General features: G+C 36.9%; 1 protein-coding gene across 1 annotated transcript in view; it reads left to right on the forward strand.

Moving 5' to 3' along the window:
• Window positions 1-4009: 4009 nt before the first annotated feature.
• Window positions 4010-19229, forward strand: part of LOC139968679 (uncharacterized) — a 41095-nt gene continuing 25875 nt past the window's right edge. The window contains exon 1 of the mRNA XM_071972954.1: window positions 4010-4664. Within this exon, the coding sequence (XP_071829055.1) occupies window positions 4319-4664 (346 nt within the window). The 5' untranslated portion in view covers window positions 4010-4318. The remainder of the gene's footprint in view (window positions 4665-19229) is intronic.

The following is a 19229-nucleotide window of genomic DNA, read 5'->3' on the forward strand; positions in this document are numbered from 1 at the left end:
AATGCATAAAGACATACAAGACAAGCTATTGCCCAATACTTGGCAAATCACCCTCCCGGGAAAAGCTACGGTTACCCATAAAAGACTACCCTACGGCCTCCGTGATCAGTCGTTCTCTAAAAGGGGGTAGACCCCAAAACCCATTCATCCACCGAGGTCTCTTAAACGTGTACCCCCCCCCCCCTTTGCCAGAGGCTAGGCTGTATCCCATTTTCTTTCGCAATATTGAGACTATAATGTATTCGGTTCAGATGTAAGATTCTTCATGGCTTCGGTGAAGGCTTTGGGTGTTAATGATATAGGTGTGCAAAGATTGTTGTGCATGCATTCGCAGACCACTGATTGGCGTCGCATAGTATATAACAACCTCCCAGGCGAGTAGCCAAGGGGGGAAGGGGGACCGCCCCCCCCCCTTGAGCGTATTTTGTTTTTTATTATATCGCTAGTAATTTCAAAATAGAAAATGCTTAGATGCAACTTACAAGGCCTGGGAAGTGCCATATCCAGCGATCTGGGAGGCATTTTCGGCAAAAAAAATTCTTGTGCGTTTCGCGCCGAATTATGGTGGCGCTACGCTTAGATAGTTTGCAGAGCCATTTATACAGCTCTGATAGTTTGCCTTCAGGTTCACCCCTCCATTGGCAAATTCCTGGCTACGCGCCTGGAACCTCCTACCACCAACAGCATCCCCGGGGCAGGATTTAGAGTAAGAGGGTAGTAAGGGTGGAAGAGACAGAACATTATACCACCAGTCATGGTCAGAATAAAAGAAATTTTAACAACATGCAGATAAAGAACTTAAATAGGATACAAATCAAAAATTCTTTTATTTTCTATCTCTATGTGATTTATGTATAGCCTGAAAAGGTTGGATGATGACAAAAAATCATTTCAAAATAAATTTGGACCCATATATATTGGTCAAAAAGTTAACTTGTTTACGTAGGTTGGATGTATTTTGCGAAAACAAACAAATATCCAAGAATGTAAAACGAAACGTTTTCATTTGATATAGTATAGTCAATTTCCTTATCAACATGGAAAGTTCAGTTTTTATTTCACATCTCATTTCCGAAAGTCTTGACAAACAATGATAAAATATATTTAAGGAAGGATGTGCATTGGCTCCTTTACTAAAAATTCGTTTATTTTGAAAGGATCGAGACGTCACTATGATACTTGAATACCTCTCTATAAATGGGACAAACATAGAAGAAAAAATGAATGATATTCTCCGAAACAGGCTTATCGTCAGCGAGACAAACTCCATATAAGTACCCAAAAAAACCTAAACGTTTTAAGTAAATTTTTTTGGGGTAAACATTACAAATTATTTTTCGATACGGAGAACTTACTACTTTTTCTTACCCTCCTTGGTGGTTTCATCTGCAGTGTCATTACGGCTCCCGTCATTGACAATCCGTAGCAAAATTTTAAGCACATATTCAGAGAATGTGTGGGTGAACATTTCTCTCCTTTCAACCTCACCCGGGAGGATGCTCCCAGTACCACTACATGGCAGTTCGACTTCAACAACCCCGCCGGGCGGGGGTGGGTGGAGGTGAGGGGCTTAACATCAGTGCTCCCTTTGAAAAAGCTGGAACCGCCTCTGGCATAAGCTAGGAGGTGAAATTCTATTCATTTTGTGGCTATAGATCTTGAGATGATTTCGTAATTTATTAATTTTATCTTACAAAATTGAGATATATATATAAAAAGAGGTTTCAGTATTTTATTATTTAGATATTTAAAATATTACGATATCCAAACATAAAATCTTAACATCCTAAATGCCTGAACATTATCATATGATACTCACTTTCAGATATTCGAGAAATCTGATATGTAAATATCTGACAATAATGTAGCTTATAAGCTTTCCAGTGATCTTTAAAAAATTATTAAAATATAATGAGATCGGATCTTAATATTTAAGTGCTGCACCTTACTGTTAAGATATTGACATATAGAACCACAAGATCCGAATATCTAAATATTTAACCTTTCCCGATATTGTTTAATAGATTAAACAACTGAACGTTAGAAAGAAATGGGATATTTATCTCAAAAACTCGAAGTCACCCTACAACCCCCCCCCCCCCCCCAGTTATTTGAGATAAGAGATATATACAATATTATGAGAAACTATTCACTGTCTAAGTAAAAAATAACATTACGCAAACACTGCCCTCTCCAACTCTTCTGGATACTATATATCAATTTAAACCCCAATATAGGGTAAAAGGGAAACGCTTAACATGGAATTTACGCTTGAAACACTCAAACGGAAGAGGTCTCCCGTCATTATCGAAAAGGTCCCCAACATAATAAACATTCTTCATAAGTAAATTCTTATACAAAATGATATCATTGTTAATACGTTTGTGGGAAATATTCCAAATAATTTGATTTCCAAAGTTAATATTCTGGTTCATAAAAGAATTTCACACCACCACGCACTAACGATTTGGTAAATGAAAGAATTTGAAATATTGGTGACGTCAAGCTTTCAGCAATTAGAGTAAAAAATAAGTACGATCTATTGAAAATGTTGAAAAACATTTTTCAAAACCCATATAAATCTTTGTTGTAGCGTTTAATCCAAGTGCATATATTAAGACTGTTTATAAATCACTTTATCTGCATTTCCAGCCCAAATAAAATAAAAACTTATACCTTCTATGCTCCTCACTCAGGTGGGAGGGTGGGTTAGGAAGAGAAAAACAAGCTGCGACAATGCAAAAAGTTTGACAATAACATTACAGCCGATCGGAGTCAGATCTCTATACATGCCCAAACACATTAGCACTTTTTTAGACGAGAAAGCTTAGGAACATAATTCAAAAGGAAGAGCTTATTTCCATTTCCAGTAAATATTTCTATGCCTAATAACTTCACAGCCCAAGAGTGAATCTGATATTAAACTCTTGACTAAAAACCGGACAATGAGAGGCAAACGGACCTAGCGGAAAAAAGATTCGATTTGGTTAAGTTTATTATCAGTCATGAGGCTAGTCTCAGTTGATTAAGAATGTCAAATGCCTCCTTTAAAGAGGTTCTTCTATTATCGAGAAAAGGGGTTGTGTCATCAGCGTATTGCATGATCCTGACTTCCTTATTTATTGGTGTTGATCCCTCTTATCAATTAAACTTTTGCAGTATATTCTTATATTGGCTAGGCCACTTAACCCGGGTGTTATGTTATTTTATATTACAATGCTCTTTACTCCTATAAGAACAAATTGAAACGACAAATTATAACAAAAGCAAAACAAGGTTAATCAGATTGTTATTATTTTATTGTTACTTTGATGGGTAAAACTATATTTCTATGGACCACGTTTACATGCACAATACGGCATTATTATATTGGGACATTATGGTGTTGTGTTTAATCTTATTTATGGTTGTTTAGGTGACTTTCAGTTACAAGAATAAACAGGACTAGGAAAGCCCACCCCCCATCTCCCCTATCTTTCTTTTCCTCCGAATTCGAATATATTCGGTCACAGATGTGATAGCAATCACTTTCCTTTTTGAGGGATACTATGCAGATTTTGTTTTTATCAAATAAGTCCTTTCGTTCTATAAATATTTTCTTATAACTGCAGGAGTAACCATGCGGTACGCAATTTTTTCAAAGAAGGCATCTACAGTTTGTTTACCCTCATTTATCCGATGCAAATTTGATTAAATGATGAAGTAATACGTATAAGGTTTGATTTGGTGAAGTCCAACTTGGACTGTGATTGCTTAAATGTAGACACTTATTTCTTCAACAAAACAAACCGTTTCCATTCATTTTGAATACACGCCCTCGTATTTGAAACTTTTGTTTTCTGGTTAACATCTTTCACACGCAAAATAACATCATCGACGTATGATAAGCCATGGATGACTTTCGATAGACTGTAAGCTTTACTATTATTGGTCTAAAATCTAACTATTTGGGTGAATAGTCAAGCTTATACCACATTGACCAATGACAAAGTAGTAAGCAAGCTGTTGTAAACGACTGTCATTCAAGTCTATTTGGTATGGTCACTACACTTCCAGCGTTGTTCGTAGTTGTGTAGACCATACACATACGTAAATGGGGAAAGTTAATATTGACTTTGAAGCTTTAGTGCAGTTTTGTGGTCTTCTTTACGTACGCGCTACTCACTGTATGTAGTGAGCCTAGCGTTATAATAAACTGACAAGGCAACGGACTTCGCCCTGGTATCAAATCCTAACAACCGATCTGAATAGGTGCACTAGTACCAGCGCCAGTGACAAACAACTGGCCGCAGTTTCTCTGAAATATTGTATCTTCAAAATGGAAAAATTAAAAAGTCCAGTGATAGCGCCTGAAAGCGTGGCCGTTGTATTTGTACCAACTGGTTCTAATTCTAAAGATACAGAGAAAGGGGACTCAACATCTCAATCGCCTGGGCGGAAGATTCGAACAGGAAAAGATCTCTTCAAAGAGCTAGTAAGAGAAAACAAACATAGCGTTTGGAATAAAACTCTCTCTGAATCTGTACGTGGAATATCATTCGTTGGATACCTTGAACCGTGGACAATATTAGTGAAAGGGAGTGAAAAATACTTGGAAACTCTGCGAGATGCCTATTCCAGACGAATTTTGAAACCGCCGAGAAACTTTGCAATTGTTCAATTCGGTAAGATGATACAAATGTTACGATTAGGCTTCAAACTTATGAGTGCAAGGGCAAAATACATTAACCCATGCCTGTCAGTATCAGCTAGGCCTAAGGCCTAATATTACAAATGTTAGGAAAGGCATATCCCAGTCGCATTGCCAGACATTTGGATGTGGGAGCGGGGATGTGGCCCAGAAAAATGAGAACAAAAGATAATGTGGGTATTAATGCAAGCTGGCCCCAGAGGTGAAAGCACAAAGCGTTGTCACCAAAGGGTCCAGTGGCCTGCAATAGTTATACTATAGGGCCCGGGTGGAGGTCAAAGAAGCAAAGCCCAGGGAAGCTTTGCAGTTTGCAATCATTTCCACAATATACATTATAGCTTCAAACAGCAGAATTTTGGATGCATATAATTTATTTATAGTCAGTAGAATTCAAAGACTTGTGTTTCTTCCCTGTTTTTTGTTGACATTTTAAATATCATTTCCACCAAACCAATTTTGGGTAAGTTTCCTCTTCCTCCTCCAGCCTTCCCCCTTAGTGATACCTCTGCCTCTGGCATAGCCTACTGCTTAATAAGTTTTGTTCATAATCCATCCATAAATGTTTGAATTTTTTCTACAAGACCTGATGCATGTGTTCGTCTTGTGAACTGCTCTCTAAATTCTGAGCATAGTTCAGTCAGTGTGGCTAGCAAGCATAAAATTTGACAAAGTCTTTGCATATCACCATGAATGAGGTTAGAATTAAATGATTTATTTACTGAACTCCAAAGAGAGTAAAGCAAACGAATATAACACTGTAGGAGCATGTCTTTGACTATTATAACGATTGTATGAATAATGATTTCATTCATTTGAAGTACATACCACCCCCCCCCCCCCCACACGCACATCTGCAGTTTATTAAGTCCAGATCAGAGTTGATTGCTTCTAATAGGATATGTATTTCCAAAATAAGACAAGCAGAAGAGTTGGTGAAATTCCATCATGAAAAACTAAATGAATGGAAATTTATTTTTAAAAGTAGCTTCCTCCCCACTCTCCTTCTCCCCCTCCACCACAGAAATATAGTAGTAGAAAACTGCTTTTAGAAACTTTGAAAGAAGTTTTACTAATTTGAAGTTCACATTCTGTCATTTCATTTAAGTGGATTCTCTTCCCTTGAGGCCACAAACTTGTATATGTACATCTCATAAATGACAGATTAGAGTACCTTATTCTGTACTAGCTATGTGTACAGTACTGTATATAATGTACAGTGATCTCTCTCTTTGTCAATTTCACTTCAGGCAGCTGCATCTATTAAGAATCAATTATATAGTAACCTAGTATTGTGTAAGCCTATTAGGCTTGTGTAGTACGTGAGTAAGTCCTTCCCCTTCACTACAGAACATGTGCACAGATATTTACAATATACAGCTTAGGCCTCCAATGAATTAACCCTAACTCTTATCACCTGGAGCTTAATTGATGTTCTCGGTGAATTAGTTGATCTCTTTGAATCCCTGTGAATGGCAGTTCTGGAGTAGGCCTAATTGCAAGCTTCTTGAATGGGAAAAAAAATATGTGAACATTTATCACTGAGTGCTTGTAGAGCTAGACATAAAGTATAAAACTAGAGGAGAAAAACATGATTACAAGGATCATAAAAATGTATTTGTTTGGAATTGAACTATGTATTTATTAAACTTTTAATTTTCAAGAAAATAAAAGGGGAAACTACTAGAAATTATCAAAAAAATTATGTAATCAGTTTTTTGTTGTTCACACCTGTTACCAAAGGAGGTAGTTTATGCTACTACATTTAAATACTGAAGTACAACCAGAGTAACACCTTACTGTAAATAGTGAATAATAAGCAGTGTCATAGCAACCTCATGACCATAAATTCTTTTACAGAAATAGTTAGGTATTTAGTGTTATCTCTTATCTGCTTATAAGTGTATACAAGTAACCCAGCAATTCCTATAAAATGTGTAGGCATTGCCTTATTAATGATATTATATAGGACAGCCTACAAAATTTGGGCAATGCATTTACAAAGTATCAACAGTTTCAATAAGCAGCACGGCAATGTACCCTGGTTACCAATTATTGGCCTGTCCAAACACTCCATTTTGTAACCACTTTTCACTGACTGCAACCTGGGCCCTTCCACATCAAGGTATAATATATCAAGTTTTTGCATAGGAAAATGCTATGCAACAGTGGTCAAATTGGTATGCAAGTCCTTGCAAAGATAGCAGGTATTAACACAGGAACCAAAGTATCTTATAAGACACACAATTCAAAGAATTAAAAACTGCTTCCTAAAAATTGTGAACACTAATTTATTCCCTGTACAACCCTACTCCTTTTATCAGTCAAGAGGGCCTAGAATACCCTTGGTTTTACTTTGCTCCTCGCTTACCTGTCTCCTCACAACCTTAGCACCTCATTCTACAGTGTCTAGTATGCCCTGGTTGTGGAGAGACAGGTAAGCTCGTCACTCGTAAATATCTAAACCAGTAAGTTTTATGATTTTTGTTAACCATATTGTATTTTCTAATCAAAATTTGTTTCCTTCATTGCAGGATGAGAATCATAAACTTTGGTTATTAAAATGATATTCTCCATTTATGGAATTATTTTTTAAACCGTTTCTTCTGAACAAACATACTTGCTTCTTCATCAGCATTTGTCTTTGCATGGCTAAGTATGAAAACAATCTATTTAGCAGTACAGCAGTACAGTACATTGACAAACCTCACATTGCCTTTAAAGTTTATTCATCTGTGACTATGCCTGGATAAACCATTGCCATAAAAGAGTAATTTCACCTTTTTTTCAGTGATTTCTAAGGAAGTACACATTTTAATGAGAATTAAACCATGATCAAGAAAACCTTGAGCACTTGTTATTCCTGCTGTGTGTGCAGCTTTCTATTAAATCTAGATGGTTTTACAGTGCACAGAGAGCTGGAATAATGTTAACTGTGTCTGTATGCAGTACTACACAGTTTATGTGTGAACACCTGAATTGAATTTGTACTATGTACTATCGTTAGTACAGTTAGTCTGGTAAAGAGTTGGTAGTAGCCAACTAGCCATGACAATTATAAATAAAAATTTGAGTTCAAATGAAATTTGATTATATTTTTGTTACTGAAGGGTATTAATTATAAAGTTTGCATTTGTGTAAAAAACAAAGATCAAACATGCCAAGTGAAATAGAAGGAATGTGAGATGTGTAAAAGTAGTAAAAGAGCATATATTTCATGACTGCTTTTGGTCGTCAAACAGCTCGTTAAATTTCACGTTGTTGCGTTAATTTGCAACTTTGTATTTCTTGTGTGTCATATTATTTTCATTATGTTCATTATGTATGGTTATATGCAACATGACTAAAATGAAAATGATGTTGTAAAATTGATATATAATACAGTATATATCTTACGTTTACCATAATTCAATGAATTACTATTCATTAAAATTAAACTTTGTAAGTTTGCATTAATGCAAGCTCCAAAATATGTCACAGGTTAAAATACAGACCGTGCCTGCTATCACATTGAAAACGAATAGGTTGGATACGAAAGGTATGAGATGCAGCTTGAGAAGCCTCTCACATGTACTTATTGCACACGTCTGACACATTGTTAAGTTCACATTGCACTTGAACATGGGAGATTATTCATAAAAAGCTTGTCTCTAAAGGGCCCACATTTATTAAGCCCCACATCCGCTGTTCTTGCATTAATCATATTTTAATACCCTACCTTTTTACGACTCATTTGACATTAATAGAGCGTAGTTAACTGCCACATTCCATATCTCTTATTTGTTGTTAATGATATTTTTCCCCTCCTCCCATTTGACTTTAATATTTTTCGTCTCCATCTTTGTATGATACCAGTTTGATTACCTGCCTCCCCTCTCCCCGAAGACAAGATCAAAGCATTCCTTGCGGTGCATACATGTACAGTTCTTATACTACAGTAAGTGTGGTAGGCAACCCATAAAAATTGAATGAAGATCCTTTTAGCAAATTAACATGAGTAGCTTTGGAGGATGAAAACAATAGAACCTTCGAGTGAGTGGATTCTATGGGCGATAATATTCATAAAAAAATCAATATAGTTCTGTTTTAGGTATCATATATTCTGTATGATCAGAGACACGATATTAGCGAAATGATCCCGGTTTTGATTTCGGTCTGGTTTCATCATGTTGACTGAAATTTTGGTATGCCCATAGGACGCAGATGAAGACAACATCTCTTCATTTGTGTACAGTTTTCTCGATCAAAGGCTTTGAAAGAAAAATTGTCGTAGTTTTTTACTGCATTACAGTAGATAGTCCTTTTAAACCAAGTCATCTAAAATTGTGTTGTTTACCGTAGCCAGTCCCATATGGCAGATTCTGTTTAAATATCTTTCTTTGTTTCGTTAGTTTTTCACAGTTGGGTGAGAAAAGTACACCTTCCCATCAGTAACCGTTATTACTAAGGTTAATAGCAACAAATTGACGAGTATTGTTCAGAAGGCTACCAGTTGGACTAAATGTGACAATAGCGTGTATTGAAATGGATAATGGCCTTTAAAGGTGTGAGGAACCGACAAGTGGGGCCGGCATGTACGAACTCGATTTCTTTAAAATATTGACAGATTATATTGTGGAAATGGTACTGTGCAAATTTATAAACACAGTATTAGCCATGGAGATTGAAAAGAACACAAGTTTAATTGTGTATTGTATATCCTTCCATTAATTTAAAGTATTGGGTCATTGCCAGGGTGCTATTGAGGTGGTATTTTAGCCGCTTTTTCTTGGAGTAAGAAAAAGAGACACAAGTGGAGAAAGAAGCAGAGAATGTGTGATTTAGTTCTTATAATATCTTTTGAGCCAAGGTCTCAATTAACATGGGGGGGGGGTGGGAGGGGGAGGGAATTCTTTTTTATCCATACTCTAAAATTTAGATTGTCACTCAGAAAGAAGGGTTAAAGAGATATTAGTAGATGGACTACTTACTGTAGATACAGTGGTGCAGCCACCCCAAAAAGAACTTTTTAATGAAGTTATGGGAGGGGAGGGGGTGGGCGATGGTGGAGGGGACACAAGGGAGGCAGAGAGGGTGAGGCAACACATGCCAAACTTTTCTGGTTGAGCCAAGGCCCAATAATATGACATTTGGACGAATGTACTGTACCTGTAGGCCAGACTTGAATTTCATGATAGGTAAATGAGTGGGGACGAGGAGGGGTATTAATTATTTTTTTGGGGGGGGGGTGAGAATATATTTGATCCTGTTTCACATCACAAAATGCTTTGCAAAGTGGGCAAGTTTCTATACAAACTTGCAAGGATGCATAGTGGTTTAACCATAGTATTTGTTAAGAAAATGAAGTCCAAAGTCTTCAAAACTGCTACATAAAGTTTGAATGCTAAAATTATTCCCTGGGTGTAAGAAAATTGTCTTCAATTTTAGTAGCTTTGCTTCACAAGCCTTCACATAGAACTAGACAGAAGTTGTTTATATCTAGCAATAGAATTTTTATTGCTGGAAAAGTCTGTATTTTGCACTGCTCTCTAACTGTGCCTTTATAAACTTGCACTGACCAACCATCCCAGCCCTGTTCCCCATTTGAAGGTTTGTTAAACTTACAAAAATCCACAGTTTGGAAGTACTGTAGAAAGCATCTCCATTCTACAAACTGTTATAGAGTCTAGATTTTTTTTGGGCCTCTGAGCTATTTATTTATTTGAGTGACAGCTTGCTAATATGGGGAGATGTTCATCTATTCTAGATGCTGTTACTGTGAATTGGTTCGACCTGCCTTGCCACCAATTTACCCCTCAGAGAATCAATTGCAAGCAGTGTAGATCAATAGTTTTGTTTAACCATGTGCCTCAAGTCTGTTTTGCTTACAATTTATTGGATAAATTGCACTGGTAATGTTCATGAGTAGGGGCATACTGGATACTGTATTATTCCCATGCTGTTTCTAAAATGAGAGTGAGTGAGTGAGTGTTACCTGTATTCCCTAGTTGGAGCTGTTTGTGTGTTGCCAGTGTCTGTGAACTTCAAGATATAGCACCACTGTCCTGAAAAAAAACAAGCTGCAATGAAAATAAAACCCAAGCCAAAGGAAGAGAGACAGAGTGGGTCCTGGGATGTGGATGGGTGGGGATTGGGGTGGGGGGGGGGAAGAGGGTGCAATGCTGAAATGTTACCAAGTTAGTAGGTTACTGTAGGTACAGTAGAAGAGGAAAGTGCATAAGAAGGCTGGAGACAGGTAAGAGAGAAGTGAAGTAAATTCCCAAACCAGAACAATTTCTAACTGAAATGTTATAGCTGCAATTTAAGTTGCAATGTTACTGATGTAATTGCAATTGCAATGTTACTGACCAGTGCTCTTTTAGTTGAAATTTTACTGCATGGGGCAATTTAATTGCAATGGTACCGACATTCTTGTAAAGAAGCAGACATTTATGATTCATTTCCTTTCCTTACCTATCCCCTTACAAACTGCAGTAATTTTTTCTGCCATGTCTAGATCAAAACTTTCTGTCAGCTTGAAGAAGTCAACATTTTGCATCGAATGTGAACATTGTCAAAATGTCTTCCACAATAAAGCTGATTATCTTATCTGTTCAGTTTTTCATTTGAGAAAAAAGAAATTGTGTAACGTGTTGGTTATTGAACCAGGGTTAATAAATGGGCTTGCATAGGGTTAACAAACTTAGCATAATCAATGTCAAAAAGTAAAAGACCACAGCTCCGTTACTGTAGAATCAAATGCGAGTCGTAAATTGCACACAGTAGCCATCTTTGCCATCTTTGAGAAAACATAGGATGTATGGTGTCTTTACTTGATCAATTCTAATCAATATTTAATCAAATTACCTAGATCAAAGGGTGCATCTGTCATGCTTACTATAAAAAAAAACCCTCAATGGTCCATCCTCAAGCTAATTAAGAGGCTTAATTTATCATAGCCAAACAGCTAAATCTACTTTATACATTAGTCTCATCACCCAGGCCCAGGTTTTGATCTCTATGGTTATCCCTTAAACCAATAAGAAGGTTTCTTTGAAGTATCCATCTAGATACAGAATCCCCAAGACTTCTTGCGATTCCTAAAAACCATCTGTTATGTTTAGGTGTGACACTTGCCTATCAATTTTAATCAGTGTTGTTACTTATAAAGTCAAGAGGTGAATTTGTTTTTTGAATCGCCCAGCTTTCTCAATTTTCAGCTATTACACTCTTGCTCTCGCTCACTGGGAGTCCAGTGAGGTTTGACTTAAGATTTCTAATCAGTGGCGCAGTGGGTAGCTCAGTAGGATGGGGTTGGAGAGGTTCGTCAGGGACAGTCATTATAGTGTTGAACCACCTGCCGGTGGTAGTTGATGACATGGTGTGTTTACTCACCTAGTCGTAATGTCAGACGGATAGGCCGCTGGTTGTGTCAATTTGCAATACAATGAATTCTCTGTTTGTACTTAAATATATGTCACTTATATCCTTCCTCTCTCTCTTTTCTTGTAGCCATCTTTTGATTTTGCGAAAATAATTTCCAAATTTTTTGGTTTAGTATAATATATACTGTATACTTAAATAGATATTAAAGGCTGCAAGTTTCTTTTGCACGGAAGTGCGATGGTGCTTACTGTAGGTTGTCAGGTGACAGGTCAAGCTTGTCACTCATTCAAGAATCCAAACCCCAGAAGTTTTTGGATATCTGTCTGACAGGCGCAAGAAAAGTGAAATCAAAATTTAAGCTGGTTAATAATTTTTACCAAAACAGCACGGTTATATTGCACTTTCAGTCGTAATTATGCGGTAGTTGATAATGATTTATGTAATATTTTTTATGACATTTTGGTCATTTCAAGTTTCTGTTCATGAGTTTTGACTTCTGATACTTTCTAACATTGCAAAGTTCTGTTAATTAGTCACGTTTCAAGACTTTACTGGCCCCCTGTCCAAACAGATTATCAAAACGAAACGTATTCGTTTGAATGCAGACGACACTTTAGAGCTGCGGATTGGGGAAAAAAGTGAAGGCAAAAAAACGCATTCATCATTTCATTAATTTAAGATTCGGTTTCATTGGATTCATTTCCACCGTAATTCAGCCACTATTACTGTCCAGCTGGATCCAAATTACCTTTCCCCTTCTCGCAGACCTAGAAACGCATCAGTGTTCAATTTCCGCCCGCCGTCAGTGTTTCCACGGAGGCCTAATTTGCCCCGTTTCTATAAATCAGGTCGTTATCTTCACTTTTCATTACTCTAAGCACGTCAGGTGTGTTTACACAGATCGTTATCTGAAAGGACTCGTCTGTACGTTACAATATGAGGGAGTGTTAACTTTGAGTGACTTTACGACACTCCGGGTTGCAACAAAAACGAAGATTACTGCAAAAACAGAGATGTTTATGGAGGCAGAGAGCAGGGACAAGAGGCATATTGTATATGTTAAGTAAAACAAAAGGTAATATAAAGGGACTTTCTGGTTTATAAAAGATGTTTTGTTTTTGTTTTTATGTCGTCTCTATGAGGTTCTACAGCTCCTTACTGTACAGTACGTTCTTCTATCATTTCGAGTTAAAATAGCGCGGAACTATAAACAGTTGACTGCATACCTCTGTGCCTTGGCATCCTAAAGTTGGACTATTTTTTCGGTATCAAATATTGCTTTAGTGGTCGTCCCATTATACTTGGTTTACAGTGGGGATTGGTATTAGGTGAGGCTGGGGGGAGTATTGTTTTATTAGTCCTTCGTTTCGAACTACATGTCGGTACGTTTAGGTGTTAGATCTCTCTATCTCTCACTTGGAAACAGTCTGTTGTTAAAGTTACTATATTTTCTTGCAAATAAACTACATTTTTTACTTACCAGTACCTGCATATATGTATTTACTTCGTTCCTTGCTTACCTGTCTCCCCACAGCAGTTAACAATAATCATATCATTATTTTGCATCTATATTGACTAGAGAAAATATTGCTTCTTCATACCCATGTGTAATTAATTTCCAAAACGTATTTTACAGACATTTTAGTGGTATTTTTACAATATTAATGGCAATATCGAATAGAAAATTCTCAAGGTATAGGTCAAGGGTCATAATAAAATTCCAAACATATCAAGAATTTTAGAACCTATACAAGTGTCCTCTAGTTTTTCTTGTTTTTCTTTACATGTTAAAATTTCTATCAATACATTTAGCAGGCCTGCTATAACCAGCAGCATTTTATTTATTACACTTACTGAAATATTAAAAGCTGGAAAAGAAAGCCTTTCATAATATAAAATGTTTAAAGCCTGTAGGCTATTTTTCGGAAAGACTTTTGCAAAAACATGGATTTTTTTCATTCCAACAGAGAAACATGGCTTAAAAGTGTAACAAAACATCCCTCTAAACAGACTTACACAAAAGTAAGGACCATTTCGCATGATTTAATACCTTTCAGACTGCGTCACCCTCCCGCAAGCTATTGCCGAGCAGCAATCCTTGCCAACTAATACCGACCTTTTATTTGATTTTCGTACTATATGCATCCCTTGTTTTTTCCCTTTTCTCTCTCCTTTTTCCTCCATTCTGAGTCACTGTACTCTCCTCCTCCTCCATTGATCTAGCTAATTTGATTTCTATCCGAGTTGGCAAGCGACCGACTCCGAGGGCTGTTCAGAGCCTATATAGGTCCAAATACTGCCAATCATGAACACATGAAGATATATATATTCTATATGCAGATGGCAGCATAGCTCACTTGTGCTCATTCATCTGTGGTTAAAGTTAACGCTCAGTGCTCACCAGATCGGTAAAAAATCAAAATGGATTTTCCGAGCAGTCTTATTTTTTCCCCCTATTCGTATGGTAATATTGAGCTAGTTGCTATATATTATTATTATCCCTAGTCTTTTGGCCACGGGAGATTCTGTGGTGTCTTTTAAACCGTTTGTTTGGAAAGTAGAATGTTGTCCATGTTTTATTCAAGAGTCTTTATACAGTAGCTGTCGAAAAATATTAGGGCTGTGTTTTCTAGTGAAGTGGATGTAATATAAATATTGAAAAATGAGACAGAGAGAGTTAGAAAAAAAATAGAGGAAAACGTCTTTTTATAGTAAACTATGTACATTATTGTATGCTTTAAAACATTCAGTGTACAGTACAGTGTATATGTATGTATGTATTTTAGATCCTCCTGCAAGCAGGAACTCATGAAGAAGCCATCATAGGCTTTAATATCAAAGCCGCAAGCTGACCGAAGTTAGTCTCTTAGATTTATATTTTATCGTCCATGATTATGAATTGTCAATTGTCAACAACTCTGTAACCGGACGACATACATTAATCTTGGAGTGACTCGAACTCGGGACCTTATGATTGAATGGCCCCGGCGTTAACCACTGAGCTAACACTCCTAGTAGTGTATGTTGATTAAATTTCAGATGTTTGTACACATCCATTCATTTTATATTTCAAATGAACCCCAATCCTTAGTTCAAATTTTATGTATGTACAGTGAGTAGTTCGTCAAGGTCCAAAACGTGCAATGGACGCAACCTTTCTTCGTCCAAACCTGACCGTTTCCGATGGCTTCACAGTTTGACCTCTGAAATTGCATCTAGTAATTATCCTCCTCAACAAAGATCTCTGTCATAGGTATTCAAGATAAAATCTATGATGGTTTGTGTCTCGAGTGCAGGTGCACTTTAAATTATTTTACCTAAAATTTATCCTGAAAGAGTAGGATTGATCTTTGATCTGCCTCTCTCTCATCCAGTCATCATGATCGTCATCGTTATCTACTCATTACCAAATATCTTCATCTTTGATGAAAGAAAGAAATTGGCCACAAAAGTGAACAGCTCTGCTTAAAAGATGCAGCCTTGAAAATAACAAACCAACTGGGTTAATTATTCAAGAGGCTGTGGCATTTTTCTCAAAACATCAGGTGATGTTGGCAAAATATGAAAGAAATGCATTCCCATCTCAGTTATCATATTTCAAGAATAAAAAATGAAGGAAAAAGCTGACAATATCAGCCAGGAAGAAGATCTGATATGAAAAAGCTGAGGGGATGATGAATCAAGCTTCAGTCTACGTCCACATATAGATGAAGATTGTCAATTGCTCTTTACCAACACAATTTATAGTTTGATACATTACATTTTGGTGGAGTGGGTTGCATTTCATTTGTTGCATATATACAGAAATAAATTTTTTGGTTTGGAAAACGGGGAAAAAAAAAAATTGGATTTTTAGGAAAGGAATATAAAATTATAGATTCCCCTAAGGCATGTAGGAGGTGTGTTTAAAATAAAATGTTTCCTGCCTTCCATTTTGTTTTGGGTTGTTACTGTACATCAGGTATACGAAGCCTTGTAATATTTACAGATAATTATAATTATAATTATTAATTATAACTATTTCATTTTCATATCAATTAAATACCACTCAACCTAACTAAAGATCTATCTTTAAACAATATTTGGTTTGGCTGTTCCCAAATTTATCAAGTGCAGGAAATTATTCTTGAGTGCCGCACAAACTTCATGTACAATGTATGGTATTGAGTAAAGTTATTTAACTGTCTGGGAAATTATGAAACAATGGGAGAGTATTTTATGAAGTGTGTTTAGTATTATATTCTTGCTATTATCTTATTAAATAATGGTCAATCAACCTAGCTAAAAATTCTATCTGGAAACAATGTTGGACTGGTTGCACCAAATTATCAAGTGCTGGAAATACAGAATATAGTATGTACCACTGTACAGTAGTGCCACACTAATTTTTATATAGGTAAATGAACAACAGAAAACTGACTTGGAAATTTAAAAAAAAAGTGCAAAAGAATTTTATGAAGTGTGTTATTTTCTTGTTCGCAAACTGGTTAAGAAATTCCAAAGTAAATGGTTTTGGTTTGTTGGTGATATTAGTTTTAGACTTCAGATTAATATTTTTCACTTTCCTGTTTAGGTTCAGGATTGTTATCACCAGATTGTGACAAATGTAGTTTACAGATTACACTGATAAGCCGGGACGGTTGCCTAGCAACAAGTCTCAACTTTTGTCATGCCCCAGTTCCCAACCAATGTGTCCTTTGTGTCCATATAAAGTCATAGTACGAACTTAGGTATTGAATATAGGGAGATTAGACATTTATGTAAAAAAAACACTATCGCTATGTCCCTTGCCCAGGACTCCTCCCGAAAATACAAACTGAATTAAATTCCCCCTTACCTGTCTCCTGTACTCATGCACTCTCATCTACCATAGTATACAACAATTGGTCATTGTTATGCACTATACTGTAGGTGTGCTTGAAGCTTACATTGTATGGTTTGGCTCTGCTACGGCATGGAAGTACTCCAATGGTTTTAAGCATCTAAGGATCAGAAAAGACAACCGAGTCATTAAAACTGGCCATGTGGCTTTAAAGAAGAGGTATCTTCTCATCTTTCAAATCATTTCATGTTCTTTTAACGGAATGGCTTGTCACAGTTAGTTGTACTAACTACTCTCTGAAATATCAACTCAGATTAGCTAGCTGATTAATGTTTCCTATTGCATTTTACCTTTGGCAAGAAAATATATGTTTCTTTCCAAGTTTGAGGTACCCCACTTCATAAATCACAAAATGGTTGAACCTGCTTTACTTATACCATCTGCCTGGATAAGACAGATACTATTAGAGAAAATTGACAGATAACAATAGACAAGGATTCTGGAGAAGGCAGTTGTATCAGGCAGGAGAGAGTTTGTGATGACTTAGAATAGGGGCAGCTCTCAGAATGTGATTGAGAAGATGGAGAGTGCTTGGGGTGGGAGTGGGGTGAGGATAGGGATATGAGAAGGAGAGTAGTATGTGTGGGGGGGGGGGCAGGCAGTAGTATCAGGCAGGAGAGAGTTTGTGATGACTTAGAATAGGGGCATTCAGGATGTGATTTTAACAGGGAGAAGATGGAGAATTTTCAGAGGTGGGAGAGGAGGGAGGGGGGATAGAGGATAGGGATATGGAAAGGAGAGTAGTAGGGGGAGCAGGCAGCAGTGGCAAGAAGACGTTTTGTGATGATGTAAAGTAGCCACTGCTTTCAGGATGGGATAATAAATGGGAGAGGAGTGGAGTGCCAGGGGGAGGAGTTGGGAGAGTGGGGGGAGGGGGTAATTGGGAGAGTGGGGAGGGAGGAGGAGACTGAGGGAGGTGTACGAGAGGAAGTTCAGTAAGTTTTCAATACAGTCAGGCCAGTTATAAAGATGGAAGATTACTTTAATTTCCTTTTTCCTTTCTACTCAAGAACTGAAACTTCAAATGCAGAAGTCTGTTCATTTCAGTACTTGAAAACAAAACTTCATTAGACAAGGAAATTTAGCTGTCACATCATCAAATAAGAAGTTGCTTTTGAAAGCAGCTCATTAGTCCAGACCTATCAAGTAAGTCTGAAAAACAAGAGTGAGTCGATGGAAGTAAGACAGTGCCATATCAAGCTGTCTCACCAAATTAACACCAAACAAACAAACAAACAAACATGTGAGTTCAGCAAATTATACCTGGGAGTCTCATGTGATTCACATCAATTTCATTTGTGATTCATGTAGTAGAGTCTAATGAAGACTTATTGTAAATAACAAATCAACACATAAAGCTCCTTTTAAGATTCTTTGCCTAGTTAAAACCGAGTTCTCGGTCCTGGCAAGAGCCCACACTCATATTTAGCATTAGGGACAGATGATTCCAGGAAGATTTTACCTACTAAAGGCCTAATGTTTTTGCCTTGTCCCAAACCTGAGTAGTATTGCCAAGTGTTGACTGCAGAACTCATCTTACATGACAGTCACACTCTCTGAACAGAGACAAACAGGAGTTACGAGGTATCTTAGGAATTCCCCTCTCTGTCATGGGTATGGCCTCTGACCTGTTGTCAAAGCACAGTGAAAGTTAGTAAGTCCCTTCTGTTTACATATTAATACTGAGCTGCCAGATTTTATGTGTGACCTCAAACTCTTTGACTATTGCCTTTCTTGAGTTGTCTATCTCCCTATGGTGGTGTCTATAATATTAACTTCCCCTGAAGAATTGTGAAATGCTGTTCATCCTACCAATATGATAGCACCTCCATCTTGCTGGAACACATATTCTGAAAATATTATAGTTTGAAGTCCATGTTCCCAAATATCTAGAAAAAGAACATAAACCTAATGAACAGGCAAGATCGAATATTATTTTCCACTGACTGTCATCCCCAACAAAGGCCTCTATATTGCACTGACAAGATTAAATAACTGTACTCACATTTGAACCTTGACCTTGTACTCATTACAAGTGGTATTGTACTGGTGGTACCTACCCTATTGTACTCTACTACAAATCTGAATGTCTATATCCTTTTCGTTTGTAAAGCTATGATGTTTTTAATTTTACCAACCCTGGTGTCAAGTTTGGTGGACTTTCCAGTTTAAAATAGATAGTTTACATGTACATACCTAATATCATCAAACTGTTAATTGGTCAAGTTTTAATCATAGCTTACTCAGTATAAAGTTAGTCAGTATAGGCTCCAAATTATAGCACGCTATAATTGG

The sequence above is a fragment of the Apostichopus japonicus genome, chromosome 6 (genome assembly GCF_037975245.1).
Source record: "Apostichopus japonicus isolate 1M-3 chromosome 6, ASM3797524v1, whole genome shotgun sequence".
NCBI lineage: Eukaryota > Metazoa > Echinodermata > Holothuroidea > Aspidochirotida > Stichopodidae > Apostichopus > Apostichopus japonicus.